Below are 25,160 nucleotides of genomic sequence, written 5' to 3'. Positions count from 1 at the left end.
TTCAATTCCCAATTGAAATTGTCTACAGATAGGAGAATGTTGGGGATCAAGATGGTGCAGGGGCTAACATACTGGCTTCCCACCCAGAGGGCCCGGGTTCAAATCTCGGCGGTGTTGAATATTTTTCAGAGGTATCTCGATCCCTACTTGAGGTGCTTTGTGGAGGGCACTTTGAGTGAGTACGCCGTCCGTCGGATGGGACGTTAAACTGCGGACCCCTTGGCGCCTTTCGTTAAGAGTAGGCTAATGCCAACGCCGGGTTTCTCTCCACCCTTCATCCTTTCCTGTCCTTCCCCTATGGCGCAAATGACCTCAGCTGTTGGTCACCTCCCTTAAATACTAATACTACTACTACTAGGAGAATGTTTATTATTCCATTTAAGAGGAAATGAAAGGAAGTTAGCCAATTTCTGAGAGAAATGGAGGCGTTAGCTGCAATGGGTCACATGATCCATGCCAAAAGTTTCCTAAAACTGCAAAGTCATACTTGTTGTGGTCCATGGAAACACTGACTTTGAGACTGTCTTTCTCTCATCACCTCACACGAATATATATTGGCACATGCCCTTCCAAAGAATTGTACCTGAAGATGTCACCTGGGTGATGAAACTTTTTAAGGATGACAATGTTTTGTAAAGACTCAAGAATACAATGTAAAATGTACTTCCACACCCCTGCTTCAAGCTTTCCCCACCCACCTTACTCTCCCATCCTCATTCTCCCCTTCCTCCTTCTCCCTCCTCCTCAGTACCACAACCAATCATTCCTCACCTCTTCGACCTTTCTTTCTCTTGCAACCTCACACATATATATTGGCATATTTCCTTCTAGAGAATTATACCTGAATATGTTACCTATGTGATGAAACTGGTAGTACTGTATTAATAAAAAATATTGTGAATTTTAAAAATTGTATTATTCCTCATGATGAATGTTCAGTAGGATGTGCCTGATACCATTGAAATGTATATTTTGCTACCAACTATGTTAATTTTTCTGCTTTGGATACCTGTCAAAACAATTGGCTAGACCAGAAAAATTATTCCTCCTCAAAATTTCCAGTCATATATGTCACAAGTAACAATTATGAAGTCAACAAGTTATACACCTTGGTTATCCATATCAAGATGCTGTCAATTCACCACATTGATGACAAAATGTTGATCATCACTAACCTTACAGTTTTGGTTTCATAGCTACAGAAAATTTATCTTTTTCAAATCAAGGTTTGACCAAGATTTTCCTTAAGCTTCCAACTCTGATTTTTCATATCCCATATTGATAAGAGATTCATCCTAAGTAAGCACACAACATGAGAATGACCAACACTGAAAACTTTGAAAGCTACAAACCTTCTCAACTAAGGAAGAAATATGTCAAATATTCCTACAAAACCAATTATAACTGACTATAAATGGTGCTTCAAATAAAATATGAACTTCTGTGATAACATTCCGAAAAAAGGCAAACCCAAGACTCTCGATTGAAAATATATTTCTTTCATGAATATCTGTTTCCACTGGCCAAAGACGAATAAATCCGCATAAAGTAAATTTGGGGAATGAAGTTATAAAAAATACTTTTAGCAACTAACCTCAAAGTAAAAGATGAGAAATGTGACCTACGTGGTTTATGCTTTCTTGATCCTTTTGAGGTTTGAGTTTTCTTCCACTTTAGGTTGTTGGAGTTGCTGTCTTGCCCTAGAGAGGAGTGAAACCCTCAATAATTTTTTTGTTAGGAGTGGTTAATAATAGTGATAATGATTTACCTCAAACCCTGTCGTTGGGCAACAGTTCTGAACTATGCACTAGGCAATCCTCTTTCTTGTGAACAACATTTGGGCAGAACCATTTGATACACAAGTTGTGAATTCAACAGAATGCTTGGAGTTCACTGGATGAATTATTTTGGAAGTATAAGATGCAAACACTCATATTCAGATAGATGGCTTCATCCAAGAGCACAACTTAAAGTTACTGTCCTTGGGCTACTTTGGTTTACTGTTGATCTATTATGCAGGTACATCTTTACCACAATTTGATACTTCCACTGAATACAGACATTTAAGTACTCATTCCTGAGGTAAATTCACTGAAAAATAAATCATACTTCCAATTATTTGTTTATCAAAGGTTATCTCAGTAATCATCCTACTATATCAACAAGATAGAGTACCAAAGTACATAAGATGGGTGTATAAATGATATAAATGTATTCTATTAGCCTTAACTATTGATTAGGTATGGGAAAGCAAATTATTTTTAGTTGATCTCTCATAAGCTGTAAGTGGCATCCATAAAGCCCATAAATTGACAGATATGTTAGTGTTATAATGGTTGCTAATGATTCATTAAGACAATAAGTTAATTAAAACAATGGAAAAATGTATAGCAATCATGAGACAACAATTTCTTTGGTTACTCAATGTTCTTCCTAAAATTCACTGCAGCACTAGTCATTAAATTTCCCTCCCTGAATGTTGGAAATAAAAGGTCATGCGACGACAATAAAAGAGATAACAACCTTATTATTGATACATAATAAATATGTGTTTATGTACATATATAGAAAAAATACTAATGTATGAAATTTAACAATATTTTTCCAAATACAGATTCATTCATGCTACCATTGATTCCCATTTAACTCATTGTAATTAATTTCATTCCTTTTGAAAGATACACAATTTATATTAAAATCAGAGCTGCACAAAATTACTATGATTATGAAAAATATTCAGAGATATATATGAAACAAAAATTCACATTCAGCCCTCAAAAACAATTTCTTTATGAATCAACAAATATCACACCAAGTCAGAGTTTTTTCCGTTTCCACTTTGGTCTTCTCTTTTTCCTCCACCGGGTTTTTTTCTGGACTCGCGTCAGGAGTGATTTCCTCATCCTATCTAATGTTGATTGCAAATCCACATTCCCCTTCTTATGTGGGAATTGGTCACTGTAATCAATGAGAGAATCCTTCTGCTGACTGATTGGTACATATGTTGACAATGGTGCTGGTCTTGGAGCATGTCCCTGTGAACTACTGGCAGCCTCAAATTCATCATCATTATCATCTTCACCACTCTCCGACATCTCCTCGTCAAGCTGCTGACTGCTAACTGAAAATGTACAATAAATGGCAAAGTGGAATGGAAAGTAGATGATATGAAACTTCAATAGCCACTTTTTTTATTTTTCACAGTAATTAATAATCATTAATTAATTCAGTTAATTACAATTAATTCAGTTCCTCTGAATCGTGTTGCTTCTGTCAAGGATCTTGGTGTATTAACTGATCGCAAACTAAATTTCTCAGGTCATATCAAAGCAGTTAAGCAGCCATGTCTCTTCTAGGTCTACTTTACCGCTACACAGAAATAAAAGATGTACAATCTCTAACCGCATATTCCTCGACCATTATCTTACCATTAATTACCTACTGCTCCCCTATATGGTCCATGTCTGCCCTATTTAACCTTAATACCCTTAACACGATAACTAATTTTTTCAGTAAAATTGTCAAGTACAGAGTCCCCCATCTTCGGGACTCGCCCACTGAATCACTTCTTTCCTCGCTCTCGATTTGTAATCTCTCCACTCTACGTCTAAAATCCGATTCAAAACTCATGCATAACACCCTTAACTCCATTAACGACTGTCCTGAACTAATTTCCCTTATCAATTTCAGAGTTCCCCCCCGAGTTACCCGCGATCACTCTTTATTCCACCAACCCGTTCCCAGATTGCCCCTCACCAAACGGTCCCTTTTCTTCCGTCTCCCCGCTTTACTGAATTCCCTTCCCGAAAGTATTGACCCCCTCTCACTCCCAGCCAACACATTTATAAACCTTTCTCTGACACATCTCTCACACCTCCCTCAATAGTATAGTCTTGTTGATGTTTGTATGTTTGTGTCCTTATATGTTGCTGTTATACGTGTCACTATAAATTGGCAATCCTGCTGTATGTGCACAATTTTTACTAAATAAATAAATTAACATCTGGAACCTTAAGAGAAGTAAATAATTGATGCCAGCATTGCGTGGAGTGATACACAATGTTTTTCTTATTCCTGGCCTCTTAAAAGGTTGGTGACTTTTAGGGAGTAAGATTTGCTGGTTAGAAGAAAAATAAGACATGGGAAAGAAAAGAAAATGAGTGCAAAAAGAAATAAAAGACAAATTTAGTTTAAGAAATTTAAAGATGGCAGAGATCATTCAAGACCTAAATTGTAAATACGATAATGGCATGCTACATGTATTTATAAATCTGGACACAGTTGTGCACTACTTGCAAAAACGACTGTTACATTCAGCAAGCAAAACATGATAATGCTAAAAAAAATTGCCTTTTGGTAGCCCAGTTACCACAATATGAGAAGTTTCATCCTCATTCTGTAGCACATAACCTCAGGACATTTAATCACCTCTTCGTGACTCACATTAATGACACATATAAGGGCATGAATGCAGATAGTCTGGACACAAAAATTTAGGAAAGACTGTTTCTTTGAGTGAATGACCATATAGAACAAATACTATCACATTACTGGTCTTGACACAAGCAATTTAAAGGGAATATTTCAATTGTATGACATGCTATTAAATGTTGGTGATAGCAGTTTGATGCTGATCCACACACCAAGGTTATATCTTACGATGAATTTACTTACTTATCTCAATATAATTCATTGCACAAAACAGTGACCACACCTAAGAATTTCAAGGTTTGGGTTAGCCCAGCAGTGTTTGCAACCAGCCTGTCACAGCTTTTCATGTGATCAGTGGCCACTGATAATAATTTAAAAAATCAAACATTAACTGAAATTTTGCAATGAAATGAGGTTGTGATAGAGGAGTGGACATTAGGCTTGCTATGTAGGGGGAGGAAAAGGGTAGACGTTTCACATAATGAAGGGAAATGGAAAGTATTCAGAAATAAACACCGGTTTACTGTAGTGTAGGGTGTCAGGTTGCGCCTGGTTAGGCAAAGCTAAGAAACGATGGGAGGGTTCTGTCCATCCAAAACCTACCTTAAACTCCATACTACCAACACTACTAATATTTATTCAAAACATGCCAGTTACCTCGTCAACTTAGTTACTTTCTGGACTGAGTCACATAAAAAAAATAATGCAAATACAAGAAAAAACTCTATTTCCAAAACATTTTCCTAATGCTTGGAAAATATCTGCAGTGAAATGAATTATTTCTCGAATATTAAAATGATTTATTACAATAAAAGCAACTGGCCTGTTGATAGTTTGTGCACTACTGATACTGATTACAGTACCCAAATAAGATAATGGTACATAAACTTTCTCATTAGGCTTAAAAATTTATAAACACACTGAGTGGAAAGGCCTTATTCGGTGAGCTCCTGAATTCAAATCATCCTCATGCTGTGTAGCTCAAAACGTAAACAACAATTTCATACTCAGTAAACACAATTACAAAAACAAGAAATAAATATGTTTAACAGGTGCCTAAGAAACAACCTGATATTGAACAACAATACAACTTTTTTATGCAATTCCATTCATAAATATCTCCCAATTCGTCTACGATTTTGTTGAAAAGCAATGACACTACCAGCACACCCCATCAACTAAATTCTTGAGCCTTGGACTTGGTGAGGATCTTGACTGGTCCCTTCATTTGAGAAAAAATATTGTAACATGTCAACAGGCATTTATATGATACGGAAGTTTGGCAATAATGCTTCCACTGAAATATTAAAAATTATCAACAATGAAATTATTCATTACTAACTTTCTAAAGGAATAATTTTATGGGCAAACTTTAAAACCATTTAAGTCTCCTCTTCCCTAAAAACAGTCAAGGCATTAGCGAAAATCAATCAGATCACCTGAGAGACAAATATTTCGCAGCATTAAGCATACTCCCTCTACCTTGTATATATATATTTTACAGTGTTGCATTTTTATAAAAAATAATCCTTTGCTCCCAGGCACTCAACTATACATCAACAATACTTGTTACAAGGACAATATTCATTCAAACATGACGTGACCATTGCATATCAGACATGGAATATGAGGATTAGGAGAAATTAATCTTTCTGTCTGTTGTGCAGGAACACATCATTTTCAAGAAGAGAGAGATTAAAAAACCTGGAGGGTTAACACCTAGTAGAGAAATTCATTATAGTGTAGAATTGTATCTGAAAAATTCCTTAAAAACCTGCCATGTTTTGAAGTGAAATTTATTTGAATTACCAAATAGATAATATTTTAAGTAGTAAAACTACATTCATCTTCATATGAAAAATAAGAGATGCCTTAAACATAATTTTAAGCTTTGATTAAGTACAATCAATGCCTACTGCCAACTCTGAAAAAGACAGTAAAGATTGGTCTTGGGCAAGATTGTTACCCAAGTTTAATCATCAAAAATAAAATAAACCTACATAGTTATCAAACTTACCAGCCAAAAAACCTTTTATTTACCACAATTAATAGATTTAAAATAACCACTTTGAAAGAGGGCATTTGCCTTTCATAATTTTTAGAAGCATTTATAAATGCAACCCAATTTATCCAAATGATATACTGTTAAGCACAAATATAAATACTCAACCACCAAACGTTTTTCTGTCAAATAAAACAAAAAACTGACACTATTCATATACACTTTGTGAACATCTGTCATGCATCATTTTCTTTCACTCTTCACAGAAAATCTCAACAAGAGCTAAGTTCTCATTAAAATATTCTCTGATTTCCATTTCTACATGCCATTACAACTAATATATATTCAATCTTTAAATGATTTCCATTATCAAAAATAATCAATTTACTCGCTTTGGATACAGGAGAATCTTGTAATTACAAATTATTCGTCTCAATTTTAACTTCTGGATTTGTAAAAATCAATTTTCCAGGTCTAAAATACAGAACAATCAGAAGAATACAATAACCAAAACTTATTCAGGTATAGCACTATTAAATCCATTCTAACAGACTGCTTTATTTGGAAAACCATGAGGGTAAAAAGTGTTCACTTCATTTCATGGAAACAATGGTCTGCATATGCATGATACAGTGTCTGGCAGCTATCAAAAAATTTCCTGAGCTTTCCAGAGAATACTTTCAGTTTATAAGGCATTTCACATTGCCAAAAAGTGTACTTTTGGGTAAATATTCATCATGTGGGAACCGCTATTTACTGCAGTTGTCAAAAATTAAAAGGAATGGTTGGTGGTCTCAATGTGATATCTGGCATGGAACATAACATCCAGCTGCATACTAGAAATATACGTGAATGAATGAAGAATATCTAGTATGAACGCCATTCATATAAGAAAATCTTCTGTCGTAAAAAGTTATTGATGGTGGACCCTCCCTTAGAGGGACATGAATTTTCCAAAAAAGTGATCCCAAAATTCTGACAAAATAGCCATTGAAATGGTACATCTTAACAAATTCACTCATGGTTGTCAAGTCAATTTCATTTCAGGAAAAAATTACTCAGTTTCATTGATCAGTTTGAAATTGCCCCTAAGAAAATTAAATCACTTCTTGACAACCAGATGGCTGAGGATCCAAAATAAACATTCCATTAAGCAACAAATATACATGTACAAGTATTACAACAAAAATGACAAAATTAAATCGTAAGAACATAAAAATATTCTGAGAACAAAATATTTAGACCCTGACTTTCATGTCAGGCATTATATGCCTTAATTTTTGTAGGGCAAGGGATGCTAAGAAGAACAAATATACCTAGATGTGAATGAGCAGCATCTCTAGAATGAATATCAAAATTACATGTGGATTCCTATAATTTAGAAACTTTCTTACATAAAATGTATCAAATACTAATTTTTCCAGCATATCTACCATATTCCTTGGGTCTTCCAGGTTGATTGACAACCTATATAACTAAAATTCTTCAAAGATATGTTTTACATTAGAGTATTTGGGCGAATAATCCAATTTAATTGAGTCAGTTCATACATCTGGAGTGAAATCACTTATCATGGGCCAACTATTGTTAGTGCAACAAGGAACTGTTTTTGGTATCCTATATACTACATTACACTTACAATCATTGATACAATATGATCTAGACATTTAAATTTTCTGAGTACATTTTTTTACCCACTAACAAAGTTGGGTTCAGTGAAAATGAATAGCATTGGGTAAGTTGTCAAATAAAATTCATAATTTCAGGCTTGACTGTGGAACACCCATTACAGAAAGAAATAATGCAGCTTTGTTAATTCCACCTAATGTGTTAATCTAATGACCTGGGTTTCAATACATAGTACCATCATTACGTAATTTTTCAAGTTTTACTTCCACATACATACCTTTTGGTCATGGGGAAACAGTATGGGGGCGAAGAAAGCATTTTGGGATTGGACAGGAGTAGGAAAGCATGGGATTTCAAAGGAAAAACATTTTGTGCATCACACATAAACATGTTACACTGTCTTCTTAGAGAAGTTTTATATACCATTGAAGAAGTTTGAAAGAATATTAACCCAGTTTTATATGTATATCACTACTGAGTTGCCTCAAAAAAGGAATGTCGACACTACGACAGTTAATGAAATTGTTGATTGCACTGAACTATGCTAAAAAACTACTTCTTATGCAACAACGATTTCTATAACCAGAAAAAAGGACTTGCAAAGGGATCGCCTATGCCACCTCTTCTTACTGAAATGTTCATGGATAACTTGGAAACTATACTTTTCAATCAGGCCATGGTTTGAGGTGTCACTTTGTGGAAGTGATTCATATCAGAAAAGAAATACTTAGTTATTCCACATATATTTTTTATCAAACACGACCTAGGTTTTCACTTATGAAGTCATCATCGTCGTGTTTAATAAAAAATATACGTGGAATGACTAAGTATTTAAATAGGCCATGGTTTAATTGAAAATTGGCAATTTTCCACAGAATAAAATTTAATCAGGACCTGATGATGATGATGTAGATGTACATTGAAAGCCGTCGTAACAAATTTTCTTTTGTGAAAAATTGCCAATTTTTAATTAAACATAATATTCCACCATATCACGCCTGAAACGTCTCTTTTTAGGCCTTGGTTTGTTATAACATGAGCTATTGGTAAATGTATCTCAGTCATGTCCTTCGTTGCTGAACAGGCACAAAGAGACATTTGGATTTAATCTACAACCTTATCAATTCAATTAACAATAGAATCAACTTCACTATGGAAATAGGAATTAATTCCATTACTATCTCAACTTTATGATTCAATTTGAGAAAGGCAAGAATTTTTTTGTTGTTTATCAAAAACCCACCAAAATGGATGAAATTGTCTCAGCAGACTCATGTCACCTCATCCAACATAAGACAGCAGCCTTTCATACTTTAATAAACAGATGAATAAAAATCCTACAGAATGAAACAAATTTTAACGATGATTTTGATTAAAAATTTGGCAATTGGGAACAGAAACCACACAAAAATCATTGATCACATTCTTAATAAAGCTTAAAAGTATATTAGCCGTGTCCATGATGTCAACCTTGGCCTCCATCAAAAATCCAAAAAAAAATGGAGCAGACTACCATAGACTATTCTTAGTCAATATTTCATAAACTGTTTCCTCATGCTTCCCCAGAGATAAATGCAGAATAGCTTACTAAATCATCTCAACCCTGAAAACACACATATTTGACACTGAAGACTGCTTTCTTCCCACTCAAAAAAGCAGCATTTATTCATTTTGTTTTAATAATTGTGCAGTAAAACTTTGTATTGGCAGAATGAAGTGTCAATGTTTGAGTGAGAGAACACAAAATGTCCTTGGATAAAAATAATGCATATTCCATGTCGGCCAAGCAACTCCTGGATAGCAACCATCAAAGTGACTTTGTGCAGGAAGACAACAGATAAAGACAAGATGCATTGGAGAAGCTAGAGATTGCCCAGCATTCCTTGAACAATGTTCAATTAGCTAATGAGCCAGTACTTTCTTCCCATTCTTCCACATTCTCTCTTTCACTACAACACCTATTATATTAAATGCACACAATTCCAACTAATAGCTATATGAGACTTTCCCTGTTGTTTTCTTAATCCCCCACCTAATATCTTAGACCTCTTTTCCCTGGTAATTCTAATTCCCCTCCCCCACCACCTTCATCTACCCCTTCCAAGGAAAGCTATCCCATTTACTGGAATTCTGACCAGAGTGGAAACTTTTTTAAGATGACAATATAAAACTCAAGACTCATGACTCAAGAATACAATTAAAATGTTTATCTCATTTTATATGATGCGAAAAACCTTTTTCCACTGAACCCCACGCCTTGATACTCCTGTCCAAACCCAAAAAACATTCCTTAGCCCCCATATTATTGCCGCATCACCAAAAGGTGTATATGTAGGATAAAGCTTGAGAAAGTACCTGATGATGATACCATGTAATTGAACTCAGATCGTAAGATTAAAACATTAAGAGGAATTAACAAAGTGTAGCATTTTTTCTTTCCGTAAGTTGTGGGTTAAATGGAATAAGGGACCATTTGGTCTCAATTTTGCCCAAATAAAGACCTCTATCTGTCTAGTATTTATATTTTCCAATAACTGATGTTTAAAACTGTTGATTCAACACCATTTATTTATGTTCCTGAGATATGTTATATGAATACAGGTAGTTTGCTGTATTCATTACAATGAACAAGAAAAGAAGGTATGGTGATCACATAACCCTGAACATCTGCCACATTACAGATGTCCATTAGCATTGTTTTCTTCTAGAAATCTGATTATTTTGGAGCATCATATTGGTCCCCGAGTAAATTCAGAATGAAATTTTTATTATCTATCTACCAGTGGACCATGACATTCCACCATTGAAAACATTAGTAAACATACCGTGAAGAAAAACCTTTTCCCCAGTAATGTATTTGAACTTAAGGTCCAAGATAGAGGACCTCTTTAGTTTGTTCAAGGGATTGTTATATGTTACAGATAAACAAGGATTGTCACTTTTCTTTAGAGTAACCTAGGTGAAGGAAGCATCATACATCTATTCAAGCTGCCATACTTACCAGCGCCCCAAATAACTGAATGATAAACATTTTGGAAACTAGATGCCAAAATTGAGAAAGCACCCAAGGAAACTTCAAGTTTCATAACACTTTGGATTTAGCAAATATTTTGCCACAAACAGAGCTTTTTAACCTCTCTACAGCCACTCAAATATTGAGCATATCAATCGATTCCTGTTTCCAACATCAAAAAAGGAATATAAGCATCAACAGCGAGGAAAAGAAGTACACCTTAGTAGCAAAAGAAAAGAAAGTTATGTTAATGTACTTGTGTTGAAATTTGCCAAGGTACTTCATTTGGCTTACCAGGATTCCAAAGCTGCATCTCCCAATAGCCAATTTAGCATTGAAGACATTTGCACCACCACCCGTTCTTGAAAACAGAAATAATTGAGAACCTTCTTGCGCATGAGATGTTCTTGATTACAACTCACTGTAGCACAAGGAACTCAAGTGTGTTTGATAGACCACAGTAATGAAAATAAACCCAAACATATTTCTTAATATCAACAGCAATAACTAAATTTCACAATAAAAATTCCTCCTAACATTTAACACCATAATATATGGAAATTGGCCAATTACATTAACATCCATGTAGTACGTGCATTGAAAGTCACTGGAAAAATAGAAGAAATCTTTCATATTATGCAGGATCTGGCTATGAACAAATATTCAATGCATTATACAATAAATTACTCTACACCTATAGATAATGTTTACCTTTTTATCCTTGGACTTTCTTTTAAACGGCAGGAGGGTGGAACAGTTTAATTAACAAAATATGAGTAAAAAGGTGATATATACAGGGTGCAGTCAAACATTTCCAGGAATGTTCATACATCACTACAACTATCAGATAATTTTTGTACATGTCCAAGTTGTAATATACAGATTAAACCCAAACATATTTAGTTTTTTAAGAGTTTGGTGAGGAAACATGATTATTTTTTCGTTTCCTTGTGGCTATAGTCCATTACTGAGAAAATTAACCCAGTGAAAGAGCAATGGCTGCACATAAAATTTCATTTCTAACTTGGGGGAGTCGGTGGAAAAGCTTGGTAACTGAAGCTTTAGGAAATTAAGCCTAATTAGCCAATCTCAACAGTTGGAGCAGTACACACACTTTAAAAACAAGGTGACATCATTTGATGAAGAAGAGTGTTCTTGATACCCCCAGAAAGTGTGTATTATGAAAACAGAGAGAAAGTGAAATACTGAATCCACCAAGACGAACATAAAACTAAATATGGCATCATAATAATCTCTCACAGTTCATCACATGCCGTTAAAAACTTTGACCATGGCATGCGTGTTTCATTGAGTGAAAGCAAATGAAAAAATCAATTAGATACAATTGTCTCATTGGAAAAAATACCCTTCATTAAGTCAGAACAATGAAGAGCATGCTGTTTGTTTTCGATGAGGAGTGAATTATTAATTAGAAATTCATTACCTAAGGACAAGGTAGTAAACCGAAACTGATATTTTCAGATGATTATGGGAAAATGCAAGATGAAAGAGAATGCACTTGTGATAAGCAGAGGACTGGGTGCTGAACCACTGTAATGTCCCTACCTACACATACTACCTTGATCAAAAATTTCCCGGAATTTATTCAGAAAATTAAAAATACAAGTTTATTCATCTAAATCTATATTGTCCCCTTCAAAGTAATCCCCATCGACTGCAACACACTTATGCCAGCGCTTGATCCAATCCTCGAAACATTTTTTATATTCGGTTTTCGGTATGTCCATCAGTGCTTCCTGCGATTTTTCCATTACTTCCTCTCGGCTGCTAAAACGCGTTCCCCGTAATGGTTTTTTAACTCGATTGAACAGAAAGAAGTCACAGGGAGCCAAATCAGGTGAATTCGGTGGCTGTTGGATGGTATTTGTTGCATTTTTCGTCAAAAAATTACAAATAATGATAGCACTGTGCGACGGTGCGTTATCATGGTGCAAAATCCACGAGTTTTCTGCCCACATTTCTGGTCTCTTTCGGCGAATTGCTTCACGCAAACGTCTCATAACGCCCAAATAATACTCTTTGTTTACTGTCTGGCCTTCTGGCAAAAATTCATGATGCACTACACCGTTGTAATCCATGAAAACCGTCAGCATTGCCTTCTTTTTTGACTGAAAACGACGTGGTTTTTTTGGTCTCGGCTCATTTGGTGAACGCCATTCACTTGCCTGATGTCTGGATTGCGTGTCGTACTCATAAACCCACGTCTCGTCTCCAGTAATGATCCTTTTGATGAATGTGGGATCGGATTCAGCCTCGCAAATCATGTCTTTTGCGACGTCAACACGGTCTCTTTTTTGCATGAAATTGAGGTCTTTTGGCACCAACTTTGCTGCTACACGACGGAAACCCAAATCATTAACCACAATGTCTTGGGCGGATCCATAGGCAATGTTCAAGTCCTCCGCTATTTCTCTGATGGTTAATTTGCGGTTATTGACCAACATTTCTTTTACTTTATCAATTTTTTCACCGACTTTCGATGTCGATGGTCTGCCACTGCGTTCATCATCTTCGATTGACTCACGACCACTTCTGAACCGCTCGTGCCACTGGTAAACGACCGTTTTTTTTAGAGAATCGTTGCCGAAACACTTTTCCAACGTCCGTGCGCCACTAAATCCGTTTTTTACGCAAAATTTAATACAAGTTCGTTGTTGCAAATTTAAATCCATTTCTGCAATTGTAAAAAATCGCCAACACACACAGAGATAGATGTACTCTTGGCTACGTAACTTTTGCAAATGTCAAGTTATGACACTAAGATTTAAAGGGAATATCAACAACAGATGTACCAATTTAACAAAAAAACAGAACTCAAATCGGAACAATGGGAGCGCCACACGGTGGTTATTCCGGGAACTTTTTGATCAAGGTAGTATTATCTAATTCTGATTTCCTGGCCTAAAACAATGTACCTGTTATCCCACAACTCCCAACCTCACCAGATGTAGCACACTATGCCTTTCTTCTGGGCCCACAGTGGAAGAAAGCAGAGAAAAGATGAAGATTTCGGGAAATTGATGAAATTCAGACCATATCAAGACCATTTTATAGGCAAAGTTAAAAGAAAATATGTATAGGGAAGTACCAAAAGTGGCCGTCGCAAAGCAGTTCTTGAAAAAACAAAAATATTTTGCAGGGGAGCAAAATAAATAAACCTAGAACAGTAGATCATCACTTATCCAAAATACAAGGGTTAGTTCTCAGCCTGACACGGAGATCACGTTCCAAACAACAAAAATTTATGATTCCTGTCTGAGTGCACGTGTCATTAGTTCTTAAGACAAGTTTCAACTTGTTCTCTCAAGTAGTTTGTTTTTATGTATTGTTGCAGAAGATGTCTTTCGTGTTTTTTGTTGAAATTGAAAAACTTGAATTTCTTGATGGTCATAAAATTCTTCGTTTTGGATGGATTAATCCCTAAGGATATTCATCCAATGTTGACAAAAGTGTATGGGGACTCTGCTCCTTCAATATCAAACATTAAAAAGTGGGCAGTTGAATTTAAACATGGTCGTACATCCCTCAAAGATGACCAACATGATGGATGGTCAAAAACCACAACCACACCAGAAACCATTGAAAAGGTGCATGATATCGTGTTGGACGATAGGTGAGTGAAGGTAAGTGAGTTGGCTAAGGCCATGGGGATATCGGAAGAAAGGGTGCAAAACATCTTGCACAAAGAATTAGGGATGCAAAAGCTCTGTGCAAGGTGCGTAGCGCATTTGCTGAATGCCGATCAAAAGCAAATGCCCAAACAATTTTCACCAATTTGGACCGATTCAAGAGGGAACCAATGGATTTTGTGCAACAATTTGTCACCATGGATAAGACATGGGTCCACTGCTACATGCCAGAAACAAAAAAAGCAGTCAAGCTGTGGACGGAAGCCGGTGGTTCAACACCATAGGAAGCAAAGCCAATCGCATCTGCCGGAAAGGTCATGGCCAGTGTGTTTTAGGATGCCAAAGGTATCCTGTTAATTGATTACCTTGAAAAAGACAGAAAAATTGCAGGAAAATATTACTCCAACCTTCTTGACCAGCTGAATGCCAAAATTCGTGAACAGAGGCCTGGCTTGAAGAAGAAATAACTCATTTTTCACCAGGACAACCTGCTGTCACCTGCTCACAGAGGTTCTTCGGCGATGGGAAAACTACGGGATTAGGGGTACGATTTGCTCAGCCATCCCTCCTATTCTCCTGATTTAGCATCCTCAGACTTACTAACTGCTTCCGAATTTGAATAAATTTGTTTCTGGGAAGCGCTTCCCATCTAATGAAGAAGTTAAGAGGGACGTAGATGGAAATTTTCACAGCCTTCCACACTCTCACTTCCAGGAAGACATACTGATGTTGGAGAAACTCTGGACCAAGGGTGTATAAGTCATGGGAGATTATGAAGGAAAATAAAATCATTTTTAACCGAAAATCTCAGTCTTACAAAGTTCAACTGAGAACTTTGCACCTTAGTCTCGTATTATTTAATGGATAGATTACCTCCCCCCATTCACTTCCGTCATCTCTTACTTCAAAGATAGTAACTAATGGGATTAAATCCAACTGAAAAGTTTTTCCAGTGCCACTCAAATATATTTGTGCAGCTTTCAAGTGGAAAATCACACTCAAGAAGAAGAAGACTCAATGAAGGATTTTTTTAAAACATAGTTTGGTATTATGACCCAAGCAAGCAACTACATAAGTTACTTAAGGCAATACTAGATAAATCTTAGTAATATTTACTTTTGAATAATTTTAAGAAGTGCAGGGATGAATGAGCTGTAGGAATTCACCGCAAAACATTCATTGGAATCCTTATTACCTAAGCAAAATGTAGTGAGTGAAAACATAGAGCTAGCTGTTTTAGAATAGGGGAGAGGTTGTTGATCTTGTGATTAGTTAACTATTACCTATACCATTGATTCCTCTGCATGATGATTAACAGAAGAACTGCAAGTAATTGACCAGCAGGAATTTTAATTATTTGAAATTTTTCAGATGGGTAAGTAGAATGAATAACCAGATCAAGGAAATGACAAAGAAAACACTAAATAACTAGATAAAAAATACATAAAAAACCTTTACATGAATATTTTTGTAGTGACACTATAAATCAATGTATGGCCTGACTTCAAAACATTCCGCGCCTTTCTTTCTTGTATTAAATTGTCCAGAGAACCATTGGCATACCTTAACTCCAGAATATTTCATTCATTGTGAAGAAATCACAAAATCAAGACCTGTACAAGTGCATAGTTTAAAATTCAAATAGCATGGAGATATGAAAACTTATAGCGATGGCATAAAACAGTGGCTGAAACGTTTTTCACTAGTCCATCATAAAAAATTAACATTTCACATAAAAGAAATTAACAAAGGAGTAGATGATTTTAGTTTGTTATGTCACAAACACTTTAAAGTAAATATAAAGTCCTCAGACACATTTTCTTTTATATTCTAATTTACAGGTAATTAGACATACTGTATTGAGAGAATTCAGCTCTTACAGCTATTAGTATTGAATAAATGAAAAACTCCAATAGCCGTAAACAGTTTACCTATTCAAGACATACAGTTTTGGCTACTACAAAAATAAAAAGTTTCAAGTTATTCCTAGCACTACTAGAGTGATTCAAGCAATTTTTATGGGCCTAATACTGGAGATTGGTACTCACTTTTTGTGAATACGTGCAAAAATATACGAGCAACTTCGAGACAATGATTCCTTATAATAAATCGTAACTAAAAAACCATGCAGTCACTAGAGCCTCAACTATAAGCATTCAGTTCATCCATGGAGCTACAAGGGGATAACAAAAATGCAACAACGGTCATTACTGATTCTGTGGTAACAGCATTAAAAACACAAAGTTAGTAATCTTATCATAAAAAATAAAAACTAACAAATAAGGAATAAAAAAATGAGCAAAATTACACAATGCAACAAAAAATATGTATTTTAAAGCATTGCCTGGGTACAACAAACAATGAACAATATATTACGGAATTGCTTTAACAGTAATAGTTTTTGAACCATAACAAGGAATTCCAAATTCAAGACATTTGGCACATTAATAAGCCATGAGGTGTTGTTAAACAAGCTGACAAAATGTGGAACATAGGTATATTGATCACAACAGCCTGCAAGTAATATAACACAAACACTATGGGAGCCAGGGTGCCCTCATATTGAAGTCAGGCAATCAAAACTATGTCGTCTATTAAACAAACTAAAGCTGGGCACTTCTTTTAATACTTGAAGTCATAATTGAAATTAAGTTTTTATAAATGTCATTAACAATTAAAAATTTCTGACTCCAAGGAAACATTAGTTTATGCACACCAACTATGATGAAAGAAGCCCCAGGGGACACTTAAGTGATGCCCCTAAGGGTGAGCATTGATTGGGGCAGAGGGAATTGCAGGACCCTACCACCTTCCACCCCTCTCCCGGGTGGCACCCCTCCTCCCTGCCCTCTTCCCTCCCCTCACCCACTCCTTCCTATCCCCATCATCTCCATTGCCACTGTTCATTTCCTCACCTCCAGCGACCTCCCCATCCTCTTTCAGCCTTCTCCTTCCACCATCCCTCAGGATTCTGGGCAGCGGCTCTTCCTCCTCTTGGTTGCACTCTGAAGCATGGACCTGTCAAGATGGAGGAGAGAAAACAAGAGTGCAGCATAAAAAAACAGATTCAGCATGGATCCTAAACTATGGTTTCCCACCTATCAGCACTCTTGAAGGGAGAGAGCAAACCCACACGCATTGCCAGGACCATCAGGACCTTCCAACACTGGGCATCACATGGTGAGCAAGAGCTATTTACAGGCATATTATCCCTGTATAGACACTTGATTCACATTACAAATGCAGTTCGGATGAAAGAAAAATCCATTTCCTACAACCTCAATTGAACTTGATAATTGTCAGTGATTCGTGTTTAGCCTCTGAATATGATCATGGTTAAAGAAACATAAGATGCAAGAGTTTAAAAATCCAAATATCTCTGGCCAAGTAATCAGGGCTGTGCCATGTATATTTCCACATTTACCGACATATTTATGGGAAGGTACGGGTGAGTGGTAAACAATAATATGTAGGGGGAGGAGGTAAATAATAATGTAACCACATACCTACAGTGGCAGTTATCAGAGTCAATGTTTATTAGTTATGCCATTACTAGCACTAAAAATCACAATTTGGCAACAAAAAAAAGAAACAGTTACAAAAAAAGGATGCTGAATCGCACTAGTTAACTACAAACCCAACTTAGTCAACTCAAGACTTTATGCATGGATCTAAAACTTTTAAAAATTTATATATTTCTAGAAAACCCATAAACTATTAATTGTTTGCATACAATTAATTTAAAAAATATATCCATGAATATTATTAAGTGATAAATTGTATGCAGAGCAACAGGTAGGTGTTATTCTATGAGTATTTATAATAAAATTTGCAATTACTTTATCATTTTTTCACTGTACTTAACTATAATATTTCATCGCACTTATAATTTACAGACTTGTATTATTGATACAGATTATATCTCAGTAGCGTTTATTTCAAAATGATTCCTTAAGTATGATAATTTATTTTCCTGAAAATGGCATACATGCATTGGCATACCTTAATCAATGTATTCAACACTTGTCCCCAGGAAGATAAAGAAGTACTATTATTTCTAATGTGTGAAATGTCTATGGTGGAAGTGGAAAACTAGCTCAAAATTAATACTCTTATTGAAGACCTTCAAACCATAGGATTTAGGTATCTAAATGAATGTGCTTATGCACTTAGGAAGGTGAGGCCATCAGAATCTGGGGCAGTGATTTTGGATGTGTAAGGCATTGCAGCACTTTACCAGCAGTCACCTTCCACAGCAGATGTTCTCAATACTGATTTAATAATTGTATACTTGTCGCAGATATTTGTATTTCACATGCATTTTTGAATGGTTAGGTGTTGCTTCACATTGCATACTGTCAGATTCAAAAGGATAACGCTGTGGCCTTTAAAAGTGTGTTACTCTGACCATTTCTGAAACAGATCAAAGCATTGAACAGCTTGTCAAAGTACTGTCCATGCACTAACAATTGTGAAAATATTCATTGAAGCATAAGGTAATTTATTAGCTTTTATCAAGAGAAAACAAAAAAAAGGACTAATAAACAAGGAAAACTACATACTTGGTCGCTTTTGGGCATATCAAATAATTGCTGTGCTATTGCTCACAAAATTTTCACCATACACTCAGTTGATGATTCATAATTTAAGGACTGAGAGTATGTTTATTGCCTGATACCTTTGCTCACAACAAAAGTGTTGCGGGCTCAAACAAAACAGTTTCTCATACATACCAGAAATTACCCTTATTCAGCAACAATATACTGGGTTATATGTTACCCATACCTAATCCCAATATAAACTAAGTATATAAATATGTAAGAGGTCAAAAACTTGGCAATTAACCTCTTTGAGAGACCAGCACAAAATTATGTAAAATCAGGGATTATGTAAAATTCAGGTTGGGGGAAATTCTAAAAAGAGTATGTTCATGCTGTATAAATGATATACCTAACAGGATTATAATAAAATAAAAAATATACTTGTTAACACAAACATATGCAATATATTATAATAAGAACGACCTACTGTTGTAAAAAAGAGAAGCACACATTCTCACAGGAAGGTTTCCCATTAACAAGTACAATGGAACATTACTCAATGAGCACCTTGCATAGCGAGTGATTGGCATAGTGAGTGAGGAGGAGGGGAATTCCTGGAACGATTGTGCACCTGCTACTTCAGTTTGTATTTAGCACCCTAGTGTCACTAGGGCTCACACATTCTTCTAAATTTGTGTTCAGACCTATTATTTTTTATTTTTTTGTGCTTTGTTTAAAAATGTTTCCAAAGAAATGTGCGAGAAGGCAGCCATAAGGCAATAAAAATAACAGTAAGAATGAAAAGTAAAATGATTGAAAAGCAGAAACAAGGTGTGATTGTGGCTGATCTAGGACGCACATACAATTAGCCAACATCAGAAATTTGCCTTCTCTTCAAGAACAAGATTAAGAAGATAGATGCTTCAAAAAGAGATTGACAAGAATCTCTTTGTGACAATTACATATTTTTAATGATGTTGAAAGGTTGCTTTTCATTTATCTTAAAATTGATAGATATTTAGTTTATTAAAGTATTGTCACTGTCAGTTTTGCAATGTTAATCACTATGCCACTGGCAATCAGGCTTGCTGAGTCCTATATATGTACATTTTGTTGATATCAATAAAGTTCAAAGGATAAAATTGGTATAAAATTTGATATTCTAAGCAAGTTGAGGAATTTCAAAATATTAAAAGGTTATCACAGGAAATCGGTGTGACACTAGACAAATATAACAATCTCATTAAAGACTTACCTCAATCTCTGACATGGGAAATTTTTTATTGCACAATGGGCACGCTATATCTTTTGGAACATCATCTTCTTCCTCGGGAGGAAGAATTTGCACCTGAAATAAAGAGTGAGTTCATTAATAATTAAACAACCAGCATCACGTAGCTTCGACACTTCTGAGCATAAAAATAGCTCCTATTTGTGAATTCTTATTTACAATAAATGGGAGTCATAAAATATAACAACAGAAAAATACTTGGAAATAAGACAAAGAGAAATTAAATTTTAATTTAAAACCTAGTTTAATCAGAACTTACTTGAAGTTTCACCCATCTCGTGCCTGATTGACAGGTGAGTTGCACAGTAACACTGACACAGTAATAATGTCAAAGGGGCAACATGTCGATAAAACTAGCCATTAAATTATAACAGTACGAGAGTAATCCCAGAAGTAGCCGACCCAATAATGAAAACAAAATTTTTGGAAAAAAATGTATTTATTTTTCAACATTATCTCCTTTCAGCTCTATACACTTTTCCCAGTGATGTTCAATAAGTTCAATACCCTTTTTATAATAAGAACTGTTTTGCTCCTCAAGATAGCCATTAACTGCCAACATCACTTCTTCACGGTTGGAAAATCTTTGACCACCGAGCCATTTTTTTCAAGTTTGCGAACAGAAAATAATCTGAGGGGGCTGAATCTGGCAAATAGGGTGCATGAGGTAGCAATTCAAACTTTAATTCATGAATTTTGGCCATTGCAATAACAGATTTGTAAGCTGGTGCATTGTCTTGATGAAACAACACTTTATCCTTAGCCAAACACGGCCGGTTTGCTTGATTTCTTCGCTCAAATGTCGCAATAAGTTCACATAATACTAGCTGTTGATAGTTTTTCCTTTTCCAAGATAGTTAATACCACAGGCATCCCAAAAAACTGACGCCATGATCTTGCCTGCAGATGAGATGGTCTTCGCCTTCTTTGTAGCCGGTTCTCCTTTTTGAATCCATTGTTTTGATTGTTCTTTTGTCTCGGGTGTGAAGTAATGGACCCATGTTTCATCCATGGTTATGTAATAGCACAAAACTTCTACTTGGTTTGTTGCTGTGAAACTTTGTAAGACACTCAATTGAAACATCTTCACGACACTGGTTTTGCTCGAGTGTGAGCAAACGCATCACCCATCTTGCACACAGCTTTCTCATGTCCAAATTTTCAGTAAATATGTGATGTACTGCACTTTTTGAAATACCTACTATGTCTGCTAGCTCGCGCACTTACAGCTGACGATCATCCAGCATCACTTTGTGGATTTTCTTCACTGTTTTTGGAGTCGTTACCTCATTTGGTTGACCAACGCGATGCTCATCTTGACAGCTCGTTTGGCCTCATTTAAAATCTGCTACCCAATATGTTACTGTTGTAAACGAAGGAGCAGACTCACCCAGAGTAGAATCCAGTTCAGCTTTTATATTAGTTGGGCTGAGGCCTTTCAAATAAAAGTATTATATCACATAGCAATGACTAATTTTCTCCATTTTCACAAATTCACTGAAAATGTTCACTATTGATAGCTGCCAAAAAAATACTAAATTTTGTACCGTCTTCAAACTTGACCCATATGCTTTATAGATTGCATACTTTATAATACAGTGATATTTTTCAAACAACTGCCACTATCTCTAGGTCAGGTCGGGTACTTCTGGTACCAACCTCGTACAAACAAACTAGTACTATGCATGGCTGGGGAGAAGATTGCGGGGAAAAATGAAATGGAGGCAGGGAAGATGAATGCAGGGCATTTTGGTTGGAGATGGATTGCTGAAGACGGTGATAGAGAGGAGAAAGTTAGGCATTTGAGGTGGGGATGTAAAAGGATAAGGTTGTTGGATGGAATGAAGGGACGCAGAATGTGTGTGAAATTGAGGATTGGTTTCTTATACTGAAGGATCGCAGGTAGGAATGTAGGTGTGTTCAATCCGTGTCCATTCAAACTTACCTTAAACGGTAGTTTATATAATTATTGATGGTAGTATAGTAGTCACGACAGGTTTTTGATAGCATGCAAAAATAAAAATATTAATTAAACATATACAAAACTTTAACACACAAGTTCACAACTTTCACACTTGCAAGAAAAACATACAAGCAAAACAAACAGCACTTTTTGGCCTTTACATCGGATTATTAACAGTGAAGTGAACATGTGCCAAAATTATTTTATATTGGTTATTAATTTAGCAAAATTAAATTATATGTTACGGAAACAACAATATATCCAGGGAAAAATGGACTGCAAATGTAAAACACCTTTATAATTTACACAATAAACTTTGCTGCATTTGAACAAGTTTAATGGCGCCAACATGTTTTTGTGGAAAGATTTCAAAATAAATTATATCTTTGTTAGCCTTGGGACCAAATTATGGCCTCAAATTTTAGCATAGATAAATTTCAATCGAAACATAATAAAAGCCTACTAAATCATATACTTTTGATTGAGTATCGCTCTTTGTTTTAATTTGCAATATTGTTTCACATTCAATTGGTTTGAAATATGTAGGCTTTGCTGTAATATATTGACATAAATGAGATAGTTAAATGCTTATTTGCTGTATTTCAACATAGAAATCTCATTCAATATTTATATCCATAGCATAGCATGAGACTTCACTTACGGCATCAAATATAGAGTGCATCACACATTTTCTGGGAGTCACTTTTCAGAAAACCTTCTTCTAACATGTATATCATGGCCGTCAACAAATGGAACAAGATTTTATTCAGGATTGAGCAAAATTTTACATTAACCATCATGATCTCTACAGCTATGTAGTTAGAACTCCACCACTAACAGTGCTGGGGTTTCAACAACATTCTGAACTAATGGCGATGGCATCAAACTTACCTTTTCAATTTCATTGTCATCTGAAACATGAGCCTCCACCGTTTTCCCTCTGAGCTGAACTCTGTCCTCCTCCCCAGATTGGCCACCTTTTCTATCCTTGACAGCCTTCAGCTTACCCCTCCTTGAGCCCCTTGTCATCACTGGACTTGGTACTGCAACTGACTCATCCAATGATGGTGATGCCTTCCCAACAGATTCTCGATGAGTGACACTGACGTGGATTGATGGAACATCTTCATCCATTAATGGCATGTATTCCGGAGAGTGACTTTGGCCTCTTCTCACTGTAACATTTTTAAATGTCTCTGTCACCCCTTCCTCTCCTCCACTGCTCACTTTTTCAGATTTTTCAGTAACTTCTTCCCCATCTGAATTTATTTCCAGCAAATCCCAAACTGGTTTCGCCACTACTGAGCCTTCCTTTGATTTCTGTCCACTTGGCAATGAACTTCTTTGGGAACCTGAGCCACTACTTTTTCCATCGTATTCCCAAAACGTCTGCGTGCCCCGCGTAACACTGGACTGCGATTGGATTATATTATCAAATAACACCACCTCGTCCAAAAGTGATTTTCCCTGCAAGGAAGCATCATCGCCTGGGATATCATCTAAAACTGAAGCCTTATCCTTTTCTTCTGGAACGGCATCCATAGAAGTAGATGCATCTTCAAAGGACACTGGTGATTTTGACACTGAACGAGAACTGCTTGAATCTCCCACTTGCTTCACTTGGGATCTTTTAACTGAAGGGAAGGGAGTGGCATCTGGCTTCAATTTTTCCTTCTTTAAGTGTTGTTTGAGCTTTTTGTCTGAAGACTCAGAAGGAAGCTTGGAAAAGCAGATTTTCCACAAATTCCACTCATCATCAGAGTCAGGCTCCTGAAAACCTGGAGGCACTTTCATGGTAGATTTTCTTTCACAAATCTTACACCTTGAATATTTGCTTCCCACAGAAGCTTTCTTTAAATGCTCTGCCTTGAGAGCATCTTCCAGGCAATTCAGCTGTTTATCAAACCTGGCAATCAACTGCTCTTTGGAAATAGCCATGCCTTTAGGCTTCTGCTCCTCTTCACTGCTGATCCATTCATCCACCTCACTGCCAGACCCAAATGAACTTTTCGCCTTCCTTTTAACTCGACGCCACCTGATAATAAATATAATGGATATTTATTTAGCCAACCTTTACGAATTACTTATTATTTACACTTAAGTTAATTTTGAAGATGCAATGAAATACAATGGGGGCCTAAGCTATTTTGGCATCGGAATGTACAGAAAAGCCATCCTTGAAACTCCTTGCAATAATTACATGATATGCATACATGCCTGCACATATTTGATGCTGAATTATTGTAGAGAATATTCAATGGAAGAACAAAAATAATGCATAATATCAATTTCACCTGCTTTTACCCTAACAGAATTAATACAGTTTTGGTCCCTAAAATTCACTCTCACTCTACGCAAGACAAACATCCAATAAGACCATAGTCCATGCATGCTTTGCATCCACCCTTTGGTCCCATATCTCCATTATCTGAGTGCAATTCGAAAAGTAAGATCCCCTATTTTTTTTCATGAAAAATCAAATTTGTGTACATCCTAGGAAAGTTTGAGCATTTAGCTATTTTTCTACATAGTCGGCTTGACGATCAATCACTTTTTGCATCCTTGTAACCAGCTTTTTAATACCGGCATCATACCTTTCTCCCGCTGCAACCACAAAGCCAAATGACGACTGCTTCTTGG

General features: G+C 36.0%; 1 protein-coding gene across 2 annotated transcripts in view; it reads right to left on the bottom strand.

Annotated features, from left to right (window-relative positions):
• Positions 1-2,631: 2,631 nt before the first annotated feature.
• The window catches only part of LOC139697286 (myosin heavy chain, cardiac muscle isoform-like), a 32,247-nt gene continuing 9,718 nt past the window's right edge, over positions 2,632-25,160 (bottom strand). The window contains exons 4-7 of one of the 2 annotated variants that reach the window (XM_071595947.1): positions 23,412-24,555; positions 20,522-20,614; positions 17,641-17,743; positions 2,632-3,121 (exon numbers count right to left, since the gene is read on the bottom strand). In XM_071595947.1, coding sequence (XP_071452048.1) covers positions 2,817-3,121; positions 17,641-17,743; positions 20,522-20,614; positions 23,412-24,555 — 1,645 coding nt within the window. In that variant the 3' untranslated portion in view covers positions 2,632-2,816. The remainder of the gene's footprint in view (positions 3,122-17,640; positions 17,744-20,521; positions 20,615-23,411; positions 24,556-25,160) is intronic. The other variant, XM_071595948.1, reaches the window with a different exon arrangement.

The sequence above is a fragment of the Hetaerina americana genome, unplaced genomic scaffold (genome assembly GCF_022747635.1).
Source record: "Hetaerina americana unplaced genomic scaffold, ioHetAmer1.1.p SCAF_71, whole genome shotgun sequence".
Taxonomy (NCBI): Eukaryota; Metazoa; Arthropoda; class Insecta; order Odonata; family Calopterygidae; genus Hetaerina; species Hetaerina americana.
This window is presented reverse-complemented; position numbering and strand designations above follow the sequence as displayed.